The sequence below is a fragment of the Heterocephalus glaber genome, unplaced genomic scaffold, assembly GCF_053883595.1.
Source record: "Heterocephalus glaber isolate CG9 unplaced genomic scaffold, H.glaber_assembly_v1.0 deba00001556, whole genome shotgun sequence".
NCBI classification, from domain to species: domain Eukaryota; kingdom Metazoa; phylum Chordata; class Mammalia; order Rodentia; family Bathyergidae; genus Heterocephalus; species Heterocephalus glaber.
Window position 1 is genome coordinate 2070279 of NW_028258347.1, and position 23897 is coordinate 2094175.

At 45.3% G+C, this 23897-nt stretch overlaps 1 protein-coding gene and 1 long non-coding RNA gene across 3 annotated transcripts in view; one reads left to right on the forward strand and one right to left on the reverse strand.

Annotated features, from left to right (window-relative positions):
• Positions 1 to 52: 52 nt before the first annotated feature.
• LOC147824038 (uncharacterized) lies at positions 53 to 4356 on the forward strand. The gene is made up of 2 exons (XR_015442961.1): positions 53 to 335; positions 477 to 4356. It is a non-coding gene; the product is annotated as an uncharacterized LOC147824038 (long non-coding RNA).
• Positions 4357 to 8333: 3977 nt separating this feature from the next.
• Positions 8334 to 23897, reverse strand: part of Lrp12 (LDL receptor related protein 12) — a 75079-nt gene continuing 59515 nt past the window's right edge. For both annotated transcript variants that reach the window (XM_021262803.2, XM_004850272.4), the window contains 4 exons: positions 21352 to 21554; positions 18882 to 19986; positions 17362 to 17494; positions 8334 to 12127 (listed from right to left, as the gene is read on the reverse strand). In XM_021262803.2, the coding sequence (XP_021118462.1) occupies positions 11285 to 12127; positions 17362 to 17494; positions 18882 to 19986; positions 21352 to 21554 (2284 nt within the window). In that variant the 3' untranslated portion in view covers positions 8334 to 11284. The remainder of the gene's footprint in view (positions 12128 to 17361; positions 17495 to 18881; positions 19987 to 21351; positions 21555 to 23897) is intronic.

The window sequence follows — 23897 nt, forward strand, 5'->3', positions numbered from 1 at the left end:
CCCGGGACGCGGGGACGGGACGCACGGACCAGACGAGGCCTCACGACCACAGCGGTCGCCGCCGAGCCCTCGGTGCCGTCGTGCTCAGGCTCCTCCCTTCCGCAGGACGCCCGACCGCCTGGACGCGGACAAGGACGCGCCTCAGGGGCGCCTTTCCCGGTGCCAGCTTCGCGCAGAGCCGCCGCGGCGCTTGGGCCCGGGCTCCGGGGGAGCGAACCTGTGTGCTCCTGGGGCGCGGGGCACTTCGGGGCGTACAACAGAAAGCTCTGCCTGGCAGAGGGGAAGGGAAGTTTCTTTCTGGCCTGAAGAAAACGAGATGGAAAATTCCTGGAGAGGTGAGGACCCCACGTGGAAGGTCGGCTTAGGGAAGGGAGCCAGGTGGGGAGGAAAGGGCGGCGGGCAGCTGTCCCCAAGGGCGCAAGGCGCATCCGGACGCAGCCAGCAGAGCCCACTGCGGCCACCCGGAATCTTGCCAGAGGAACTGACCGACCGAGCGGCTCACCCGCCTCTGCCAGCCCCGCCTGACGCCCCGAAGCCAGCCAGGCCCCGCGGATAACCCGAGAGCATCTCCCGGGACTTCCGGGCAGGCCAGGCCCAGCGGCTGCGGGACGGCACAGGACAGAGCCCTGGGCAGCAGCCTGCTGGACACGAGCACCGGGGCTGCGGGTTCCCGACATCAGCCGGCCCGGCCCAGACCCCACCCCAGACTTTCTGCTCCTTGAGCTGGTTGGCGCTGAGCTTGCTGTGGCTGCGGAGTCGGCTGGCAGAGCCTGAGGTCCACGCCCTTGTGCCTGGGCCGTGACGTCAACAGTGAATGCAAAGCGCTGTTACTGTCAGATTTCCCGAGCTCCAGGTTACCAGACCTCAAAATGATTAAAAATTAGAAAGCATCAATAGGGAGATGGATATGGCCGAATTATGTGCGTTGAAACTCGGTGTCTTGTAAAGATTAATAAGTAGTACTAATAAAAGAAAACGGGAAAATGTAAAAATTAGAACGCATTGATGATAGAAAGTCCCAGAGTTTTGGCTGTCTAGCCAGGATTAAAAAAACCAAGAAGGTTGTGCAGTTACTGTCGCGGGGCCTTCGTGTTCGGGAAGTGGAATTATGCACACCCTGGAGCTGCTGCGAGCCCTGCACCGCCCAGCACCAGCGCTGGGTGTCGGCTGTCCTGACTGACACCCCTTCGGGAACTGTGTGGATCAGTGCTTCCAGAGGCTTCTTTATCCTGGGGCTTCGTATCACAAGACACCCTGCAACACCACACAAACTGTGCTTAATTAGCTCAACTGTATCAGAAAAGGGGCCGTGGGGCGTCACCAGTGCGGGAGGAAAGAGCTCCCTTTGACTCAGTGGCAGTGTCAGAGGAGAAAGGAGAGGACGCTCCAGAGGAAAGGCGGGTGCAGAACAGCGGACCGTCCCCTGGCTCCCTGCCTGACACCTTGCAGGGCAGCAGGTTGAGCTTGTCCCGGGAGTGTCCCCTCTGCTGCCCGCGTCCTCTCCCGATATGTAGGGCCCTTGTGGCAGCAGAGGAAACTCACTGTTGACCTGGGAGGCAGGGACCAGGGGCCTTGCATTCTCCTGGCTGAAGAGGCCCTGACTGACAGTGACAAGGTGATCCATGGAGGCACAGGGCTCCTCGGGGAACAGTTTTCATGGCGGGGGTGCTGCTGGCTGATGACTGGCGAGAGCATCTTGACGGCAGGAAGAGCCTCGGGATGGACTTGGGCAGAAAAGTGGGGGAGCAACAGGGCGCTCCCTTCACTGTGGGTTCCGGTCCCTGGTGAGAAGCCCACTGGGCCTGTTCGGCCCCGCATTCCCCCGGCCCACCTGTCCCCACCTGTCCTGTGCAGGTTCCTGAGGCCCTGCCTCAGTGTCCCCTTGGAGAAAGGTGAGCCCGTAGCCCTTCTTGCATGTGGACAGGGCCTGGCACTCCCAGGCTGAGTGCACAAACTGGGCACTGGGTAGGCTAGGCCTGCCTTCCCAACTCGGGACTCTGACTTCCAGTCCCTCCTGCCAGGCCAAGGCCAAGCCCTGCAGGGTGCTGCCTGCAGGTGTGAAGCCTCAGTCCCCGGGGCCATGGGGAAGCTCTGTGGTTTGAGCATGTCCCGAGGTGACACCGAATCCCATGCAGTAGTGCCAAGAGGGGCCACCGGGAGGTGACACGGTCATGGGGACCCCTTCTCCTCAGTGGACCCAGGTCTGGTGCAGCATTTGGTTCTCTGTCCTTCCAGTCCTTGTCACAAGAGGTCGGGAGTGTGTCCCCTCCAAGGATGTGGTGGACGGTGCTGTATTGAGGGCCGCCCTCCCCAGAACCTGCCAGCACCTTGCCCTGGGGCTCCTGGCCCAGATCAGCTCACCTTGCTCGGGAATCAGTGTCGGGTCCGGGGTTGCAGCAGCCCGTGTGCACTGGCCAAGCAAGCGAGGCAGGGAAGCCCCTGACTGCAGGCCTGCCGGGTAGCTACTTTCCTGTGTAACTTGGGAGTGCGCCTCCCTGACGCCCCACTCCAGGGAGAAGTGGGCTACTCTGATCTGACCCGCACCAGCAGCAAGCATTGGCTAAGATCCTGCAGCACCCGCGGTATCAGTCGTGGGCCAAGCGCTTCACGGACATCATTTACCCACGCCTCACAACAGCCGTCTGAGCTCAGCGCTTGTCTCTAACAGATGGCCCTCTGGAAGTCCGAGCCCCTGCTCTAGGCCATGTGGCGGCGGATACTGGAGGGGGGGCTTCACGTCGGGACAGCGATTTAGCCGTTATGGATCCACACTCCGCTGTCAGCGTTCACCAGGGTTCACGTCTACTTTTAAGTTAGCTGCCGTGGCTGTGCTGCTCCTATCTTTGCAGATGCAATGAAACCCTGAGCTGGGGGACTGAGCGCAGGGTAGGTAGGCCCCACTGGGTCCACTGACTCTCCAGCAGCGAGGCTCTGCCAGCAGGGAGGGAAGGGCGGCCCCGGCCCCGGCCCTGGCCTGGGAGATGCGTGCGGTTGTGCAGGTGCAGCCATGCTGAGGCCTCGGCCTGGACGCTGTTGGTCCATGCACAGCAGAGACCCCGCCTGCCCTGTGGCGTCTAACTCTCCTCCACCTACATCTCTCTAATACAGCCGTAGGTGACGGGGCGGGTACTTCCTTCTTCACTAAAGTGTCACTCGTATGCAACGAGTATCTCCTGGGATCCAACTCCGCGTGGGTAGCACGCTATAGGCCAAGAATACGGTCCATTTGTTCCATAACCGTGTTCATACAGCACCCATCCGCTACCTTTAGAAAACAAACCTGCATCCATGTACACAGCTGTGCGTTCGCAGCCAGACCACCTCATGGAGCGGGGCGTGGAAGGGCCCACTATGGCTTCGTTTCCGTCCGGTCGATGTTACAGTATGGGGCTCTACAGCAGGAGGAGTCTCTTTTAAGCTTCTCTACAGCTCCAAATTCAACTTTCACGTCAATTTTCAATTTGCATTTTGGACCTCAAAGTAGTCCTTTTGAGTGTTGTGAAAAAAGAAGATGCTGAACTAACAGTGCTGCAAAATAAATAACTGTAATGCTGAAGTGCACCACTAGGTGGCAGCTCGAGGAGACCAAGTCTGGCTTGCTCCTGCAGCGTGGGGTTAGTGTCCTACTGTTACACAGCGGTTACTTTTCTCCTAGAGGTGAGGAACACATTCTGTGGACATCTCTGAGATACAAGTCCAGTTTCACATTATGGAATCATGACTTTCTGGATCTATACAATGTATTTTTCACATTAGGCAGTTTTCAAATTATTTAAAGAACGTGTAGATTGAGCACGATATTCCCTTTTAAAAGATTAATGGGAGTTCTTTAGTTTCTGCCTTGTGTTTCTAATGTGCAATTCACACACATTTGATGTACATAGTCCTATTCAGGTACTGAACCTTCACGTCAGCTATACTTGGACTTTATCAAATATATTTGATATCTACTTGAATATTTGGGAAAATCTCAAAATGTTAAGTGCCTCATACCATCTCACCTCATGGCATCACCTCTAATTTTGAAATATCTTTAAAATTCTCTCATTCTTCTATCCGCCCCCCTCCCCCTTCTTCGACATCTATTTATTCCTATCTACACTTTCCTCTGGGAACGGTTTATTGAATATAACACATTGGAAATCTATATAAGTGACTTTTTAAAAAATAAGGCATTTTTATTGTCATAATACAAAAACTCGGATGTTTGCAATTAGCCTTTCAAAGGAACAAGAAAAAGTACTAATTAGAAATGAAGTGAAGGACCAGGGATTTAGCTCAGTGGTTTCGCCGCCTGCTGCGCAAGCGCAAGGACCCGAGTTCAATCCCCGGTACCAAAAAAAAAAAAAAAAGAAATGAAGTGAAAATATGCAATTACTCAAGGCAGTGATCCTTTGTTGTAGTTAATAGGAAGCAATCTTCAAGGGGAAAGATGATCTTACAGTAGTAGCTTAGAGCTAAAGGGCTTGGGGGGGGTAAAGTGGACTATTTTTCCATTTTGCAGAAATAATCCAGTGTCTTTGACAGGATTCACATTTGTGCTGGGTGATGTTTGGAAGTGCCAGGGCAAGAGTGTGGACAGCGAGCTGACCCTCTTTTCTCCTTGCCCAGGGCCTGTCCTTCCCTGGAGAAGTCCATGGCAGCTCCATCGAGCCAGGGGAAGACAGACCCAGGGAGGAGGCCAGGCAGATCTTGCATGGCTTTGGCCACTTGGACAGGAAATTCTAGGACAGGTACTAAAATGTGGTCTAGGAATGCATGTCCCCCTGACCCTCTGGGGAGTATGTGGAGGAGGAGGCCAGGGAGGGCATCCATGAAAGCTCCAAGTCAGGTCAAGGGCAGGACTAGTTTGTGCCTGGTGTGAAACAGCCCCTCAGTAAATACTAAGAAAACAGTTGGCAAATGTGAATGTGCTAGACACTGAGTTTAAGCCCTTATATATATATTATTTCATCTCTAAGAGAACTCCACAGGATAGGAAATATATGTCCTCTTTACAGATGTAAAAACTTCAGCACAGAGAGGTTGACAGCCAAAGTCATATGCTGCTTTGACCAGATTTTAAGACCAATGGTACTTACAACCGCCACAGTCTACTGGAGAATAAATGAAAATGAGCAGTGTTTTCTGTTCATGGATGAAGCAACTTCTTTTCTCCTGCAGAATATGCAAGGTTACTGTCTTACTTTCTTGTTGCTAGGACAAAACCTGACAACCACAGCTTAAAGGAGGGAAGGTTTATTTCAGCTCATAGTTTGTAGAGATTTCAGTTCATAGTTGGCTGTCTCCAAGGCGGAGCAGCATGGCAGAGGAGAAACAGTCCGTGGCAGGGTAAGCAGGAAGCAGCGGCCTTTCTTCTGCTTTCCCTTATTTAGTCCAGGCTACAAGCCTATTAGTTGGTGCCACTCATATTCAGGGTGGGTTCCCCAGTTCAGTAAATCCATCACCCACACCCAGAACTACCCTAAACCAATCAGTGCACTAATCCAGGTATCACACACCCATGATTGAGCCACTCCCCAAAGCCCCATCTATGAGTGCACGAGGCTTTAGAGGGACATCTAAATATAACCCGTAACAGTTAATTCTAGAGAAATAGCTTAGAGCTAATTCTAAAAGCAAACAGAAAAGGGCATTATTTGTATTTTTGTTCTGTGATCTTTAAAAACTCTATCATTTACATACTATAATGTTGACCCACTTAATCTGTACAGTTCAATGGTGTATTTTTAGTACATTTAGTTTTGCAACCTTCGCTTAATCTGAGAGTTTTGGTCATCCTCCAAAGCAGCCTTGTGCCACGGAGCAGATGGCCTTGCTATCCCCCACACAGCTGAACCTCACACTTGAGTTACATCCTGCCTACAAGTCCTCACCCCCCTTTAGTTGGAGCATTCACTCCAGAAAACCCAGAACTGAATCCTTTCCTTGCTGCGTGGCCATGTTGCTGCATCTCCTCCTAGCCTCCTGCTGGCCCTATAACACAGGGCCTCCTTCTCAGGGCCTGGGAGCCAGGAAACACCCAGTGCACTGACTGTGCTCACTCTCTTCAAGGGTCTCGGCCACCTACTTCCAGCGTAACCATGGTGACAGAAGACTGGAGGCAGCAAAGAAGCAACTCAAATGCTGCAGCAGATACCTTCTTCCACCCTGATGTTTTCAGGGGGATTGTGCCCCAGGAGCTAGGGTGGGCCCCCAGCACAGTCAGCACCTCCTTTTGTACTCTCTTCCCCCACTACCTGGTGCTCACAGTGCCATCCCTGACACACTGGGGAGACCAAGCCCCCATCTCCAGGAGACCTAGAGCACATCTGAGCAGCATCTCAGTGGACGCATCCTGGTCAACGTGCACATCCTGAGTAAATTTACAGTGCGTCATGTGTGTATATGTATGCATGCAGTCTGCCAAACCATGCATACGGCAGGGAAAGAAAAACTCATGTAAGTACTTTGATACTAAATTCACGGAGACATCATGAGATTAATACAAGTTAACTTTGGCCTCTACAATTATGAGGTGCTCAAAGTAGAGGACATTAGCGTTGACATTTACTAGTATGTCGAACTGCTGAAGTGTGTACACATTTTTCTAGTGGACTCTGTATACAAAAATTCAGTGGTTAGGTTAACCTTATGGGGAAATTTGATTAGGTTCTCGTCCAATTTGGTTTGTGAACAGAATCGTGGAAAGAATTAAGTTTTTTTTTTTTTTTTTGGTACCGGGGATCAAACTCAGGTCCTTGCGCTTGAGCAGCAGGCAGCGAAACCACTGAGCTAAATCCCCGGCCCTTTGGAAAGAACTAAGTTTATGAACCGAGGCACTACTGTGTATTTTACTGGGGAATGAACCCAGGGCCTTCACATTGAGCTACGTCCCATTTTTATTTTTTGAGACAGAATCTCACTAAGTCATTAAGTTGCCCAGACTGGGCATGAACTTTTCTCCTCCTGCCTCAGTTTCCCAGAGTGCTGGGATTATAGGAATGTGCCACTGTACCTGGCTAGAGAATATACTTTTTTTGGTTTTGTTTTTTTTTTTGGTACCGGAGATTGAACTTGGGACCTTGTGCTTGTGAGGCAGGCAGTGGGAACACTGAGCTAAACCCCCAGCCCGAGAGTATACTTTTTAAAAGCATTCCTGAGATATTTTAAAAACAGAAAGACAATAACCTCCAAAGATAAGTATTATACACATATTGTTTTGATGTCAAAAATGAAAATTAGGGCTGGGGATTAAGCTTAGTGGTTCTGGCGCCTGCCTCACAAGCACAAGGTCCTGAGTTTGATCCCTGGTACAAAAAAAAAACCCCAAAACGAAAATTAATAAAAGAATAGGAAAACAAAATTACTAGCTACATCAAAAAACCCTATTTGGGGAAAAGCAAAGATGGAAAAACTCCCATTCAAAAGCCCTTGGGTTACAGAGGAACTCAGAAGTGAGGCCTGCGGGTGGGGTGGAGCTAGCTCAGGGTAGAGGTCTCGCCTAGGGTGCGGGAGGCCCTGGCTGACCCAGGCCCACAACCCAAGGACACCTGAAGATGCCAGCAATGACAGCCCCAGTGCACCAAGTGAGTTGGTTAAGGGTGCTCAGAACTCAGCCCATGTCTTCAGTCTCACATTGCTAATTAAGAAATAAATGAATTGATTACTGAGCCTGGAAGTTAGAGGAAAATAAAAGCAAAAATAATTACAGAATACAGACAAGGCATGACCCTTTGGGAAACCACACACAACTCACACACCTCAGGCCAACTGTTAACTTTTTCCTTTTTTCTGACAGCGTCTCCTCTTGTTGTACAGGCTGATCAACTTGTGAGTGTATGCAATCCTCCTGCCTCAGCCTCCCAAGTGGCCAAAGTTACAGGTTTGTGGCACCCAGCCTGGCTGTCAGTCATCACAGTCAAGAAATGAGGGCACAGACAGTACATGGCAAATGTGAACAAGCCATACTCACAGAAGAGGAAGAGGTAACTCTGCTCAGCCGGAGGCAAATCAGTTTGAAAATTTAGATGAAATGGGTGGCTCCTCATCCCAGACAAGACATAAAAACTACGCAGACCAAGTGCCATAAACTACAAAAAAATTGTCAAAAACAATTTCCCAAGTATGAGCCAGGTCAATAATTTCACCAAAATTTTAAGGAAGAGAAAATTCCAATGCTATTTATACTGTTGCAGAGCATAGAAATCGGAGGAAAGATTCCAAACCCACCAGCATAAGACTAATAGAAATCTTCTGCGATAACGTGTACGCATGCACACATACAGAGGGGCTGGTTTCACTGGCCAGGTAAATGCCAAGCATCTCAAACAAAACAGGAAACAATCTGGTAATATATTAAAAAACACACGTTCAAACGAGTTTATTTAAGGAATGCAAGGATGAGGATGGTTTAAAATTACAAAACATATTTATAAAATTTGCCATACCAGAATCAAAGGAAAAAAAATCACTGAAATATCCCCACGGATGGTGAAAAGGAATGTGATAAAACTTGACATGCATTCTTAGAAACCTTGTTTAAAATAGGGATCAATGGATGCTCCTCAATATGATTAAACCTGTTTATCTCAACCCAGCTCCTCATAGCCAGTGTTATTTAACATTTTTCTAAAAGTACTTATTAGCACTTAAACAAGACACAAATTGGTAAGCAACCCACTTGTCTAGGCTTGTAGATGTCATGATTATGTAGCTGAAAACCATTATCTCAAACTATAAGAAAGCCAACTCAGACGGCTGGGCAGAAAACTAACATTACAAATCATTAGCCTTTCTGTATACTAAATTAGACTAAATAATACATGGAAAGGACTTCACTAATCATAGCGATAAAAGGGTGGAATTTGTTAAGATTAAACTTTAAAGATGTATGACATTTCTGTAAACTACACCTGAAGGAAATAACAACAAAACCCCCCTAAATGAATAGGCACTGTTTATAGAGGGCACCAAGATTTAGAGAAAAGGCTTTCATATGATAATGATGTAAAGTTTCCCTAAGTTTATCAACAAAATTAAAAATGTCCAAAACAAAAAGTTTGTGGGTCTCAGGTTGATTCTAAAGCTCAGATGTTAAAATATGCACAAATACTTAAGACATATTTTAAAATGAGTCACTAAATCAATGTCATACTGGCACAAAAGGAGGCAGAAAGAAGGAGAATTAGTCTAGAAACATACCCAAATAATGCGGGAATGTACTACATAAAGGTTCAATCTCAAACTAATGAAGAAAGGATGTACTATTTAGTAAGTAGCTTTGGGAAAACTGGTCACCTGGAAAAACTCCCAGTGAAGCCCTAAATTCAGGATAGAACTCTGACATGAAGGTACAAGTTAAAGAGACACTTAGCTTTAAGTACTCCAATGCTAAGGACGTACTCCCTCTTGAAGAGTGCAGAAAACACACGTGCAGCGTCTGCGGATGTATGGACATGTGTGCCCAGGGCACAGCGCTCGGTGTTCCTGGAGGAAGTAAAACCGTGGCACTGGCACATGTCCCTGTGGAAGGGAGCTAGAAGCAGGCTGTAAGGCAGGGGAGGGGCAGCTTTTCACTGTCCGGCCAGGGAGGTATATTAGCTAACAAAAAGACAAGTGAAACACGCCTGAAAATAAAACCAAAACCCTACAGCCAAGGTGCAGTACCAACAGGACCGAAAAGAACTAACTTGCTAACCGAACTGGCAGAATATCCCACAGGGCCCTGAAGAGCATGTGAAAATCATGTGAAAGGAGTGACCGTTCTCACAAGCACACTACGCAGGAGGCAAACACTCTCCAGGTCCTTAGGGCATCTCACCCTTAGGTGAGTGAAAACTACAGTTTCCCTCTCAAGCAGTGAAGGAGAATATACCTGCTTTCACTTTCTTCTAGATGTATTACATATTTTATAGCCTGATCTATATTTGTACCACAATTCAGCAAAAATAAAGAACAACTTTGATTAAAAAAGTACCTCAAGGCAATAAAAAATCATTTTAATTTTTGATACATATTAAAACATTTTACTCAGTTCTTCCTGACAGCATAACATGACAAGTACACAAGACCTCAAACATGCTTTAAAATGACATTCAGCAAAGTATTTAAATTCAATAAATAGCAATAACCACACAAATACATTTTCGTACTCAATCATAAAACTACTAAAACAGATAGCTAAAGAATAAATAAACAGGGGCTGACAATAAAAAAAATAAACAGGTTTTGCAATTCATTCTACTTAAAAAGGGGGGCAATCTGAATTATGTCTTAATTTGCTTTTCTTCAAAATTACAGCATGACCCCCATGAATAAAATATATTGAAAAAGTCACAATAACGCGGTTTTTAAATACAACAAATAAATATGAAACTGGCAAAGTAACTTCAAATTGTAATACAAATGCTCCCCAACCCTGAAAAAAGCTATGGAAATATATAGTCACTGTGGTAGCAAATCATAGTGTTAAAGTGAGCGTGCCTGTGCACTAAACTCATCTGAGACCTTGACACTTCAGTGCAAATCCGCAGGGTCCAATACAAGAGCAACCCTAGAGCATTAAGGAAAGACGTTACCAGCTGGAACTTACCATGTACAATTTCTGTACATATTTTATAAAGTTCAAGGTTTAATGCATAGTAGAATATCTTCATCTGCTTAACTGTCCCTAAATAGAGATGAAAACAGAAATGACTTGGGATTTTACCATTTGGTTTATACCATATTAGAGTATTAAAGTCAATATTAGAAAATCTATAAAAGTTTTATTTTTGCCGTTAATCCATCTAACTCTACCTAAATTCACATCACTTTATGTCAAACATAAGAGAAAACGTGAGGAAGTTTTTTTTCCCCTTTGACAAGGTAATATGAATCCAATAAAAGACAAATATCATACAAATAAAAAGGCGAGTGTAAAGGTTTTTCTTTCGTACGTTAACAATCTTAGCATCTAGTGTATTGTTACAAGATGTGCTGGCAAAAGCATAAAAGGTTCAATGAGAAAGTACTTTTGTACAAACTTTTTAACGTAAGTGGGTAAAAATGACCAAGGCGTGAAGCAGCCTTGTTTCCGCGAGGGCTACAGTACCAGGATAAAACAATCAAATGGAAGGAAGAGCGTCACGGAAGGACGCGGATACATACCGCGGGGCGCCTGCTCCAGCTGCTATCAACTGGAGACAGAGTTCCAGGGTGCGTGAGGGGCGTGAGGCTGCCGGGCTGGGCGTGGGCGTGGGCAGGCGTCAGGCGCCCCGCAGCCCTCTCCAGGAGCTCGCCTCCTCGCGCAGCCCGCCCCTACCTAGCAGGGCAGCAGCGCCTCATCGTCGCTCGCCTCGCCCTTGCGCGCCGCGTCCAGGTCCCGGCGGCACGAGTCGGGCACCCGGGCGGTGTGCACCACGCCGCAGCACTCGCAGGGCCCGTCGCGGCCTGGCCTAGGTGTGGGGAGAGCAGCGCTGGGAGGCTGCCCCGGCCCGGGGCCCGGCTCCGCGGCCAGGTCAAGCAGCGGCCTGGAGCAGTCGGCACCGTCGGCGGCGGGGACGAGCAGCTCCACGTCGTCGTCCTCGTCCCCTGGGCGGGCGCCTGCCGCGGGCTCCAGCTGTCTCAGCGGGCTGTGGCTCTGGCTGTGCGGCGCCGGCCCCGCACGCCCCAGCGTGAGCCGCACCCAGCGCAGTCCCTGCGTGACTCGGCTCAGTGCGCTGGAGAGCTGCTGCCGTGCGGGGCTGGCGCCCGGGGCCTCCGCGCGTGCCGCGTCCCTGGCGAGGGCCGGCTCCGCCTGGCTCCGCACGCCCCCCGCGGCCTCCACGGCAGAGGCCGGGGCCACCTTCTGCGGCAGCGGGGCTGCCAGGCCGCCCGCCGCGCCCCCGCCGTCCCTCCGCTCCGGCTCCGCGTCGGTGTCGTCGGACTCCACGGAAAACAAACTCCGGTGTGCGCCGTGGCCTCTCTCCGCCTCTCTGCCGGCGCCCGGGCTCGGGACCTCGTCGCCATCGGCCGAGACCAGGGCCAGGGAGCCCGAGTGCCGTGACCTCGCGAAGCTGAAGATGCGATTCCAGAGGCCGCCGGACCTGCCCGCCATCGGGAGCCGGATGGACGTGAAGCCCAGCTGGGAGCGCACGGCCAGCCGCAGGTTCTCCAGGACGGAGGCCTAGGGGAGAGACAGGAGCGCAGCTCGGCTCAGCTTGGCGGACTCGCCCTCCCCCAACCCTGGGGCCGCTTCCGGGCGAAGTAATGGCACAAGGACAGGTTTTCCACCTCTCCCGCCCTCAATTTTTCTAGGGAACACACGTGAATTTCATGCAAAAATTTTAAAGAAATTCAGTCGCCATAAATGGGTTAAAGATATGTTACGGCTAAAACTTCTCCCTTTCACTAGCGTTGATGGAAGTGAACTAAATTCTCAGGCTCGAGGCTCACCCCACTCTAGAATCTAATCTGTAACACCGCTCCTGTATCTATGCCGTTCTCGATGCTTCGTTTTTATTCAGTTTCCATAGTTATATTCAATGTTCATGGTAACGGTTACTCTGTCTCAGAGACCTCAAATAATAATCCAGGCCCAGAAGTAATAACAAGGGTAGAAAATACATTTATGAGATGCGTCTAGAATGAGGAAGGCCAACGAATCAGTGTTTCACAAAGCGACCCAGTGTGAAAACCAGGCCCTTTCAGTTGTTAAAACATAGAGCAAGTTAGACTTGATTTACAAGGCTGAAACTTTCCTAAACGTGTAGAATTATATTTCAGAGTTGGCTCTCAAGGATTTGTTGAATGAACAAATATTAAGGATTTAATTGGACTGTCACAATGGAAAGAATTAATGTATTTGTAACACAGCTTAAAAAACAAAAAGTTTAAAAAGACATGTTTATAACATTACACAAAAGTATCTAAAATATCTCAATTCCTTCTCAGTCTTTAAGGGTTAAATTTTATTTTGTACAGTTCAGTGCTAATAAATCATTATACCATTATTCTTTGAAAAACTGCTGATTTTTAATTAGTCTATGTGGAAAATAACTGAGTTGCCCAATTTGAAGAAAAATCTATTGTTTTCTAGACAAGTGCCACACTAGTTTTAAAAACGCAGTTAACAGTCCTTGGGCTCCGCCTAGTGGTTCCTAAGAGTACTGAAAGTTGGAGCCAACTTTGCGATCCTGGAGCCCGCATTCCCAGGACGCTGGGGTGATCTCGGTTACCCTCCTTCAAGTGAGAGGCAGCCTTCCCGCAGAGCGTGGCACTCCCTCCCTTCTCCGCTCTGTGACTCCAAGCGCCGCCCTGGTTCCAGGCAGGCGACACCGCCCTGGTGGGAGCGTTTCGAGAGCAGCTAGGGCAGTGCAGCCCGAGCGGCCCGATGGCAGCGAGGGTCCTGGAGGGTAGCACACAGGGGCTCCTGCATCAATTAAGCGGCCCCGAAACTCTGCATTTAAGATCTGCGGCCACCGCCACAAGAACTTCTTCGATTCCGCATTCAAGTGGCAGAGCCGTGTGCACACGAGGTCACAAGGCCAGCAGCGCACAGGGCTCTTCAGAGACCGGCGATGCCACTAGTCACCAGCACGGGCAGTGCAGTGCGCTCCTCCGAGGACTCTCCCTGGCTTAGAGACTGCCAACCTAACGTTAGACACTACAGGGCAAGCTCACGGCCCCTTCATTTTATGACGCAGCAAACTTGCTCAGAAAACACTTCTATTTCAAGTAAGATAGTAAATCACAGATTTTCTTTTTAAAATCTGCTACACACATTTGATGATTTGTTAGCAAAATCTTCAAACTTTAGAGTTAAGTTACTGAATGAGGAAGTGTAGCTCCTCACTCACGGACGTGTTCCAAGTGCGGCTGCAGCGGAACTCCCTCAGCGGCAAACTGTGAGGCTGGAGGAGCTCTGACTCCTCAGAGCCTTTGTCCTCGGCATGGCTGTGACCCCTACACCCTTGGAGTGTCATCCCGACTCGGTGCCTGCCCGGAGGCCCCGTATCAGGCAGAGCAGCCCTGGACAGCGGGTGCTGGCTCTGAACCCCACCACTATTAGGGCAGCTGGGGCTTCCCGCCAGCTGGCATCAGTCTCTGGCGGGCTAGACAGCGTGGTCACACATGCAGTTCCGACAAGGGGACAGGGAGGCGCAGGGCGAGGCCTGGTCAGCAGCATCCCATACATCGGTGTCAACAGCGCGGCTCTCCCGAGCCGATCTGAAGCTATATCCTTTCCCAGACTGCACTGCGGTCACGGGTCCCTGAGTGGACTGTGACAGCCCAGGGTGGTCCAGGCATGAGGGCCGCCAGGGCGGACTGGATTCCCAGTGTCCAGGGCTTGTGTGGGGTGTAGATGGTGGGGTGGATGAAAAGCCAGGGTCTGAATTCCTACCTACAAGGAACACTTCCCTCACGGCAGTGCCAACAAAAAAGAAGGCACAGTGTAGGTTGTTTTTCTATTTTGCCTGCGGAATTTCAAAGAATGGAAATTCTGAATTTACAAATAACATCTGGAGAAATGTTTGAAAACTACGATTTCTCACCAAAGATTTCCTAAGACTCAAATGAGGTGACAGAGTGTAATCAGAAATCTCATTTACCAAAAATGAAATGTATTCCATTTGGAACAATTAAGTCACTAAGAAGACAAAATTTACCAATTTTTCTTAACTCTTAATACTGAGAACAATTTTTATAGATGTTTCTGGATAAATTTATAATTTGCTTATAAATCTTTGTCTTAAACGAACCGTGGCACATTTTTAAGCCTTCAAAAATAAAATTTTTAAAACCCAGTAAGAAGTTTAAAGAGGACCGGGGATTTAGCTTAGTAGTTCCACCGCCTGCCCTGCAAGCACAAGGACCTGAGTTTGATCCCTGACACCAAAAAAAAAAAAAAAAAAAAAAAAGAAGCTTAAAGAGTTCTGAAGCATTAATAAAGAATGAGTTACTATACAAAGAAAATGGATTGAATTTTTAGTGCAAAATCCAAGCTGAAGTTTTCCCTGAAGTGAGGTAGAAATGTTAACTTCATTTCAATTACTTTCATTTGTAACTGGTTAATCTAGCAAACAGTATTTTACCAGAATATTAATTTCACTACTTATTATTAAATCTCTAAATGTTCAGTCCAAGTAGTCTGCCAAAGTGACTTTTGAATCTAAGTGCACTAAATTACCCTAGACAGCAAAATGCTCAACTATCACATAATCAAATCAGAAGTGTATAAAATGTGCTTTTTTGTAGTATTTGTTGAAATGTAATAAAAGTATATAATTTCAAATTCTCCATATTTTATCCTTGATTTGATTGCAGAAATACTGACAGTCAAGAGTCTTTCCTTTACTGGTATAGATCTATAGAGGTATAATTTCATTTTTAAGATGTACTGAAACATAAATCAGAAGTTACAATATCTATCAAAAGACTCCTAGAATTAGCCAAATTCTAGTAATTTAGTGGTATATCAACACATAAAAATCAATACTGTTCTTGTACACTAATAATGAAGTGACTGGTAAAGACATTAGGAACAGCAGCATTTACTATAGTGCCAAGAAAAATGAAATACTTAGGAATTACCTAACCAAGGAAGTGAAAGACCTCTAGAATGAAAAATACAGTACTCTGTAAAAGCAGAGGACATCGGAAAATGAAAAGATGTCCCCTGTTCCTGGATAGGCAGAAGCAATATCATCAAAACGGCCATACTTCCAAAACTGATATACAGATTTAACGCAATCCCAATCAAAATACCTACAAGCACTCCTCACAGAACTAGAGAAAACAACCCTAAAATTCAATAGAACCGGAAGTCTCAGAATAGCAAAAGCTATCCTTGGTAAGATCAAAGCAGGAGGCATCACAATCTGGGACTTCAAGTTATATTACAAAAAGCCACAGTGATAAAAACAGCACAGCGGTGGGCATGGTGGCGCACATTTGTAATCCCAGCACTTGGGAGGCTGAGATTGCGAGTTCAAGGCCAGCCTGAACTACACAGTGAGACCTTGTCTCAAAAACAAAACAGAAGAAAAGAAGACAATGAAAAACAGCATGGCACTGGCCCAAAAACAGTCACGTGGATCAGAGGAACAGAGCAGAAGGTGCGGAAACACCCCCAGGCGCAGTCAGCCATCTGATCTCTGGCAAAGGGGCCAAACACTTAAGCTGGGGAGACAGCCTCTTTGACAAATGGTGCTGGGAAAACCAGCTGTCCACATGTGAACAGTGAATCTAAACCCATATCTCACCACGCACTAAATTAAAATCAAAATGGACCAAAGATCGAAGTGTTAAATCAAAAACGATCTGCTAGAAGGTAAAATAGGTGCAACTGTTGAAGACACAGGCATAGTAAACAAAGACTTCTGAACAGAGCCCTAACTGCACAAGAAATAACACCAAGAATCAATAAACGGGCTCATATCAAGTTAGAAGGCTTTTTTGTACAGCAAAAGAAACAACTAAGAGAAGAGATAACTTACAGAATAAGGAAAAGTTTTGCTAGCTATTCCTCAGAGGACTAATATTTAGAATATATAAAGAACTAAAATAAATTAGACCTCTTCCAAAATAAAAGGCCCAATCAAAATACGGGCAACTAAAATGAACAGACACTTCTCAGAAAGAGTACAAATGGCCAATAAATACATGAAAAACATGTTCAACATCTCCAGCCATTAGAGAAATACAAATTAAAGTAACACTGAGATTCCATCTTATTTCATAAAGCATGGCCATCATCAAGAAATCAAATAATAACCAATGGTGGTGAGGCTATGGGAGGAAAGGAACCCTTCTACATGGTTGGTGGAATGTAAACTAGTGGAGCTACTATGGAAACCAGTATGGAGATTTCTTGAAATGCTAAAAATAAAATTCCAGTCAACCCAGCTATTCCTCCAAAAAAGAGTTCAAGTGTCATATTACAGCAATACACGCACATCCATGTTTATGGCAGAACAAGTCATAATAGCTAAATCTTGGAAGCAGCCTCTATGTCCACTAGCAGATGAATGGATAAAGAAAATATGTTATTTATACACAGTGGAGTCTTACTCTGTCATAAAGAAGATAAAACTTGAGCCATTTCTAGGAAAATGGATGCACCTCAAGACCATAATGTTAAGAGAAGTAATACAAGCTTAAATATTGCATGATTTCTCTTATATGAGAAACCAAAAATATAAGAGCAAAATAAAAGATAGATTATAGGAAACGGGGGGCTAGATCCTTTGCAAATGAGCAGGGGACCAAGAGGTGGAGTTTATGTGGGAGGAGGAGATGAAAAAAAGAATGAAGACGTGCATGTCCCACATCCCCATGATGAATGTGATCATTAGATACTACAAACACGTACTAATAAAAAATAAAAAATTTTAAAAAAGAAAAGAAATTACAACATACCTGATTAGGCGAACAAACCGGAAAATCTTCCACTGGTGGAATTAAGCCCTGAGCAATCAACTGTCCATAAGAGGGAGGAGCTTCTCTTCTTAACAATTCTGCTTCCACTCTTGACAACTGGGTCTCAAATGATCTTTGAGAGCAGACGGAGATAAAAAGAGTTTCAAAAAAGTCAAGTCAAAATAGTAATTTTCTGTTAGTAATTACAAGCACCTGACTCCTAGCACAGTGTGAAAGCTGTCTGAATGTCTGTCCTGTCCATATGCTGAGGACACAAGGATCAAGCAGACCCTCTGTCCAAAGGAGCTTTATACTAGCAACAGCCTGGATGACTGTTCTAGTGGCCTGGAGTCTCTGTAAAAGGCACAGGACAAAGGGAAGCACTACACTGTGTTCTGGACTTCAGGTGACACTCTGACCGGTCTCAGAAGACACTGAATCCAGCAGGTTCAACACAGTTCCTCCCAGATAAGTGAAATGATCACCACCATCCTCTTTCCAGAAGAGCTGGATTGTGAACTGAACACTGACCCTTCACTATGCTCCTCTGGTGTGAGGCGGGAAAGTTTCACACTTAAGGGAAGAAAAGATGCAGCAACGGCTAGGAGGACATTGGCACCTCCAATGTAACCTTGTCTGTTACATCTATTGTAGCAGCTCTGGCGACTGAAGGTCCTTGTCTCCACAGCAGCCTGAGAGGACCTTTTTGCCCGTTTCTTTCAGGTCAGCTCCATCCTGTACCACACTGAAAACTGTCTCCCTGAAGGTCACCTCTGAATGCTTAACCACTTCCTCTTGAACTGGGAGCTCGGAAGCGTGGCTCTCACTGGATGCCACACCGTGGCAGGAGCCTTGTGCTCCTTCTCATCACCTATCAGACCTCGTGTCTCCTGGGGTCCATTCCTCTCTGAGCAATGCTCCATGTCCCCACTTCTGCAGACTTTTCCAGGCTTTCTAAACCTCCAACGCCATTTCTCTAGCTGCATTCTGCTGACACGCTCCAAGTGGCACCTCCCCAAGGAAAGCCTCCCACCCCAATCACATTAGGTGCTTCTGACTTTTATAGCACCTTGCTTTACAGCTCCTACATTTTCGCCATCTTATTCTACACCATTTCCTTCCTCCTAACTGTAAAGTGCTTGTGTGATTATGCCTTATTCATTTTTCTTTTCACTTGTAAAGTGCTTTGAATAGAGCAGGCTCTCAAATATGTGGAATTACTGAATATTTATAAAACACAGGTTAAAAATTACAACTGAAAGTTGCAGCTTGCAAAATTCCTATAAAGTTTATCTGAAAACATGAGCCAGTAAATACAGATTGGCTTTTCCCACCGCATAACCCTATGTAGTAGTTTGTAATGAGTTAAGCCTTACATCTTGGGCTTTTCCCAAGAATATTATAAATCATAAATAGTGTTTATACATTTTAAACTAATATAAAACCCAACATAATGCTCGTGCCATCGAAGGACTTGCAGCTCATACATCCTTGGCCATGTTTCCTGTCTTGCTACTGACCTCCGTTCAAACATCCGCAGGGAGTACAGCTTACAAGTACACCCCAGGGCGATGACCAGCAGCAGGCCACAGATGAGGCTCCCGATGACGGCTGCAGTGATGACTCTGGTGGGCACGATCACCGGGCAGTTCTCCTCATCGCTGCCGTCGCCACAGTCATCCTGGGAATCACACACCCAGCTCTCAAACACACAGCGATTGTTTTTGCAATGAAAATTGCCTGGCTGGCAGAAAAAGCAGTTTTTTTCATCTGAGCCGTTGGGGCAGTGATTCTGGTAGTTGCAGCGGTCGGAACGGGGATAACACACACCGTTTCGGGAGCATGGAAATTCTTCCTTCTGGCACATGGTACAGTTGATCTCGTCCCTCCCATTTGGGCAGTGCCAGTACCCATCACAGCGCTGCTGCTCAGTGTAGCAGCCCCAGTTGCCCCCACAGGGTACTTCCCAGGGCAGACAGAAGCCATCTACTTGGTAAGTGGCATTGAACCCCCTGGCAGCATTTACTTTATCAGCACAAAAATGTACCCGTATTTGTCCAGAGGAAGAGACAACTGTAAGAGGTGCATGAGAATCAAAAGCAGTCAGCACACGCAGAAGCTTGTGTGGATTCTCCTCTAATCCATCGTATATTCTGACATAGTCACCATAGCCAGTACCATCGAGTTTGAAGTCAGTGAAGCGTACAATGACTTTACGATGGTCACCAGTGTCTATTAACCAGGTACAGTTGCTTCCAGGAGGATAAAAGTCTGGATAGTTGGGAGAATTAAAAGTACCATAGAAATATTTTAACCACTGCCCACAAGTTGGCACATCACAATCTATCTCATCTCCGAGGTCAAGGCAGTCAATGTTCCCATCGCATTTTAAAGACTCGGGGAGACAGGTGTAGACTTTGGTGAAACGGGACAGACACTGGAACTGGTTATAAGCACAGGGCTGAAAGGAGGCAGCCGTTGGAGGGCTGGCTTCCCTGGCACAGATCTCTTCATCAGAATTGTCTCCACATTCGTCCATGTTATTACACTTCCAGGCTTCTGGGATGCACTTCCCATTGCCACAGTGAAACTGATCACAAGCACAGTTCGGCTCCTCTGCTTTTCCTGGAAGAATGTGGATAGAGGGAGATGGAAAGAGAGGAAGAAAAAACATTCTTCAAAAAAAATCTAAGTATTTTTATAATGAATATTGATTAAGCCCAAGTGTTGATGGTTTTTAAAAATCTTGTTAAAACAACAGGTTAAGTTCTAATGACAAATTAGTACTGGCATTAATTAGTCAACAGTTTATTAAATGCTCATTATTTTCTCCATGAGTTCTTTGTATCCTGAACTGAAGACAGAAAGGGTTAATTCTACTTTTGTAAAGAGCTACTGTATTGAAGATCTTAGCAAAACGATGTGAGATTTATGAACCAACAGGACATACTACTTAAGAATGCTAAGCAATACTGTATTAACATTAAAACCATGAGACATTTTTAAATGAAAAGCTTCACCCCAAACAGTCACCTTTTTAAATGTTTTGATATTCTCTATTCTTATGTCTTTATATATACATGTACAGCATTTTTCCATGTACATCCATAGCATGTTTTGCAAACTCCTATTTAAACTGTAATAGTGTTTCATGTAATCATATAATACTTGCATTTAATAATTTCTATTCTGTAACATAACTGCAAAATAGTGCATACATTTAAGCTGAAGATATAAATTTATTCATCAAATGAACAAATGAAAGAGAGAAAAAAACTTATGTGCCTACGGAATTCTAATGATCTCAGCATTCCATCCTGAATAACGAGACAGGGAAAGACAACCCAACAACAGATTTCTACAGTCTCCAAATCAACAATGTTGGGCCAATTCTCACTTCTCCAAACAATGTATTTATTAGTAAAGGTGAAAAAATGAGTCAGTAGCAAAATATTAAAGACTGTGCTAAGAAAACACAAAAAGCAAGTATTTGGTATAGGAGACTAATTTCAGATGATTTAAAATACTTCTCAGCAAAAAATACACGTAACTAAAGCTCTGAATTTTTGCATTTATGTGATTTGGCTACTCTTTTCGAATACATTTTAAAAAAGCAAAAAAAAAAAGGACATCTTCTGAGACTACAAACTCTCGTCATTTCTTTTCTTTGAAGGTATAAAACGATGATAATTCACACCAAAAAATACATTCTGGTAACTCTCACAACATGGATAAGCACCTGAGGGGGAAGAGGCGGTTTTTACAGGAGCCTCGCCCTTCCTCTGCAGCACTAGCCACCACTTAGGGTTATGCAATGCAGCTCTGGGGACGGTGCTCTGTGGCACCTGCCTTGAGCTTTTCATCCTCAGCACAGTGGCCTCAGGGCCTCTGCACTGTACGTGGACACTGTTCAGAGGACCTGCCCCGAAGTGAATGAACAGTTGGCAAGCAGGGTTTGCTTCTAAAGAGTTCTTCTTTTGGAACACATACCTGAAAAATAGGCCAGTCTGAAGCCTTTTCTCGAGACACTGTCATCAGAGTGGAACCTGATCCAGACATGGTCTTGGGAGGAGATGTATGGAGGTGGGATTGTGGAGCCGCAAGCTCTGTAACTTTCAATGTTCTTGTATGTGTCTATTGTCAACCAGTCCAAACTGCATCTTCTGGAGCCCTGGATATCAAAATCCTGAAAACTAAAAGAAGAAAAGTCAGAAAAATTTCCTAATAATATACTGGATCTAGGGACATTATTATAAACTTCCATACACTCACTGTTCTGGGTTTTCTAGGTGTATGACCACACCATCAGAAAGTAATATTATGACCACTGTGTCCTTAATATCTTCTCCTCAGATTTCAGAGTAGCTCTTTGTAAGTAATACCAGGCTCCAAAACTGCTAAAAAACAGGTCATGGGTGGCACCTTTTTCTTTTTCTTAGGAAAATCAACTTCTAATTCAGCACACCCTAAACTGTTCTGTGTTTGAAGCAGAAAGGCCATTCTGTAATCTGACGGATGGAAGCATACAGAGAAAGCCAGCATTCTCTTAGGATCACACTGGTTCACTTGCTTGCTTAATGCAACATTTATACAGCAACTACATTTTCTGGAGAGCAAATAGCATAAATCTGAACAAAGTAAAAAACAATTAAAATAAGAAAATAAAAACATTTTTGGTGTAAAATCCCTGTTTGGGAAAACTGTTTCTTACATTGAACATTTTATAGTTAAACATGATTTTGTAGTTCATAAAATATGGTCATAGGAAAGGGCAAAAAAGCCAAATATAAAAACACATACAAAATCAGCCATTGGTTATGAAAATAAAAGAACCAAAATATCTTTTTCCAACACCTGAATATGTCTCTCTAAGAAGTGAAGATTTGACTTCACCTTCGACTGACAATGAAGTTAATTATCCAGGGATTACAGCAGGATACTTGCTTTTTAAATATTCTGAATAACTCTAATAAAGACTGATGATTTGTTTTTAATTCTTCACTATGATGAACACTGCTTTAAGAATCAATAAATGTATATGCATCTCTCTCTTTTCTTTTTTTGGAACCGGGGATCAAACTCAGGACCTTGCACCTGCAAGGCAGGTGTAGTGCCGCTGAGCTAAATCCCTGGGGTCCTATGCATCTCTCTTATAAACATGAGCAAGTATTTTTCTAGGCCACTTTTCTAGAAGTAGTATTCCTAGGTCAAAAGATATGATCCCTCTTTAAATTTGATACACTGATAGGAAATGTTTACATTAATTCACATCTTCATCACGTGTGTATCAAATTACCACATACTCCATACCTCTGGCAAAATGGAATTTTTATTTTTAAAAATTTTGTTGTCAATTATGTGAACAAAATAGATTATTACTCCATTTTGTATTTTGTAATTTACTAACATTGAAATACTTTCCCCTAAGTTTGTTGGCTATTTGAATTCTTTTCCTATGAACTGCCTTGTTACATTCCTTCATCCATTAAATTTTTTCCTGATATAAGGACTCTATCTATTACAAAGGTAACGTGTGTCTGGCTGCTAAACAATGCTAAACAATGCACCTGTCCATCCCTATCTCACTCACATTCCCACAAACAGCTTCCCAGGTTGGCCATTAGTGGGTAAGCAGTAGCATCTCGGTGTGGCTCTCTGTGTGCTTCCCGGTGAAGAGCTTTTCGTGGATCTAGTGGCCATTCTATGTTCTAAGAAGTGTCTGTATCTTTTGCCCATTAAAGAAACTAGGTTTTCTTGAGGCACAAAAATTATTTTTGTAATCTAGATTCAATGCTTTTGTTAGATATGTGTATTGCTAATATATTTTTTCTAGTCTGTGGTTTGCCTTTTCATTTTCTTAATGGAATCTTTTAACTGGCAGGAGTTTTAAATTTTGGTTTTGCTAAAATCTAATTTATTATCTTTTCTTTTATGTTTAGCATTTTAGTGTCTTAAGATCCCAAAAGTATTCACATTTTTTCTTAGTTTTAGCTTTTACTTTAAACTTAGGAATTACTTTGACTTGATTTTTGTGTGTTCTCAAGTAGGCCCGAGATTCTTTTTCTTCCTCTATTTCTTTAGAATGTAGAAGATACAGTACTCATTTTTGTTCTATCCCACAATATCACTGTCTGACCACCTAAATGTAACATTTTGTTGGAATGGGTTAGTTCCTTTTTTGCTCTTAAGTCTTGGGTATATTCTTAGTTTTAGAACATTGTCTTTCCCTGAAAGGTAGGACACTTGCAGGGTTTCAATAAAAACCCTAAGGTATTTATGAAGCCTCTGTAAGTCAACAAGTTTCAAACTCCAAACTGTTTCACTTAGGATGGACTAACAGGATTCAAACTCCAAATTGCCCCTGTTGTGGTTCAGTGGATTTGTCCACTGATGAATTGATAGCTGAATGTGACGTTGGGAGGTGGAGCCTGGTGGAGGAGGTGGTCACTGGGGGATGGCCTGGAAGTGTCCATCTCCCTCCTGCCTCCTTTCTCTCTTTACCACCTGTTCTCCATGCCCTGAGCAGCTCTCCAAGA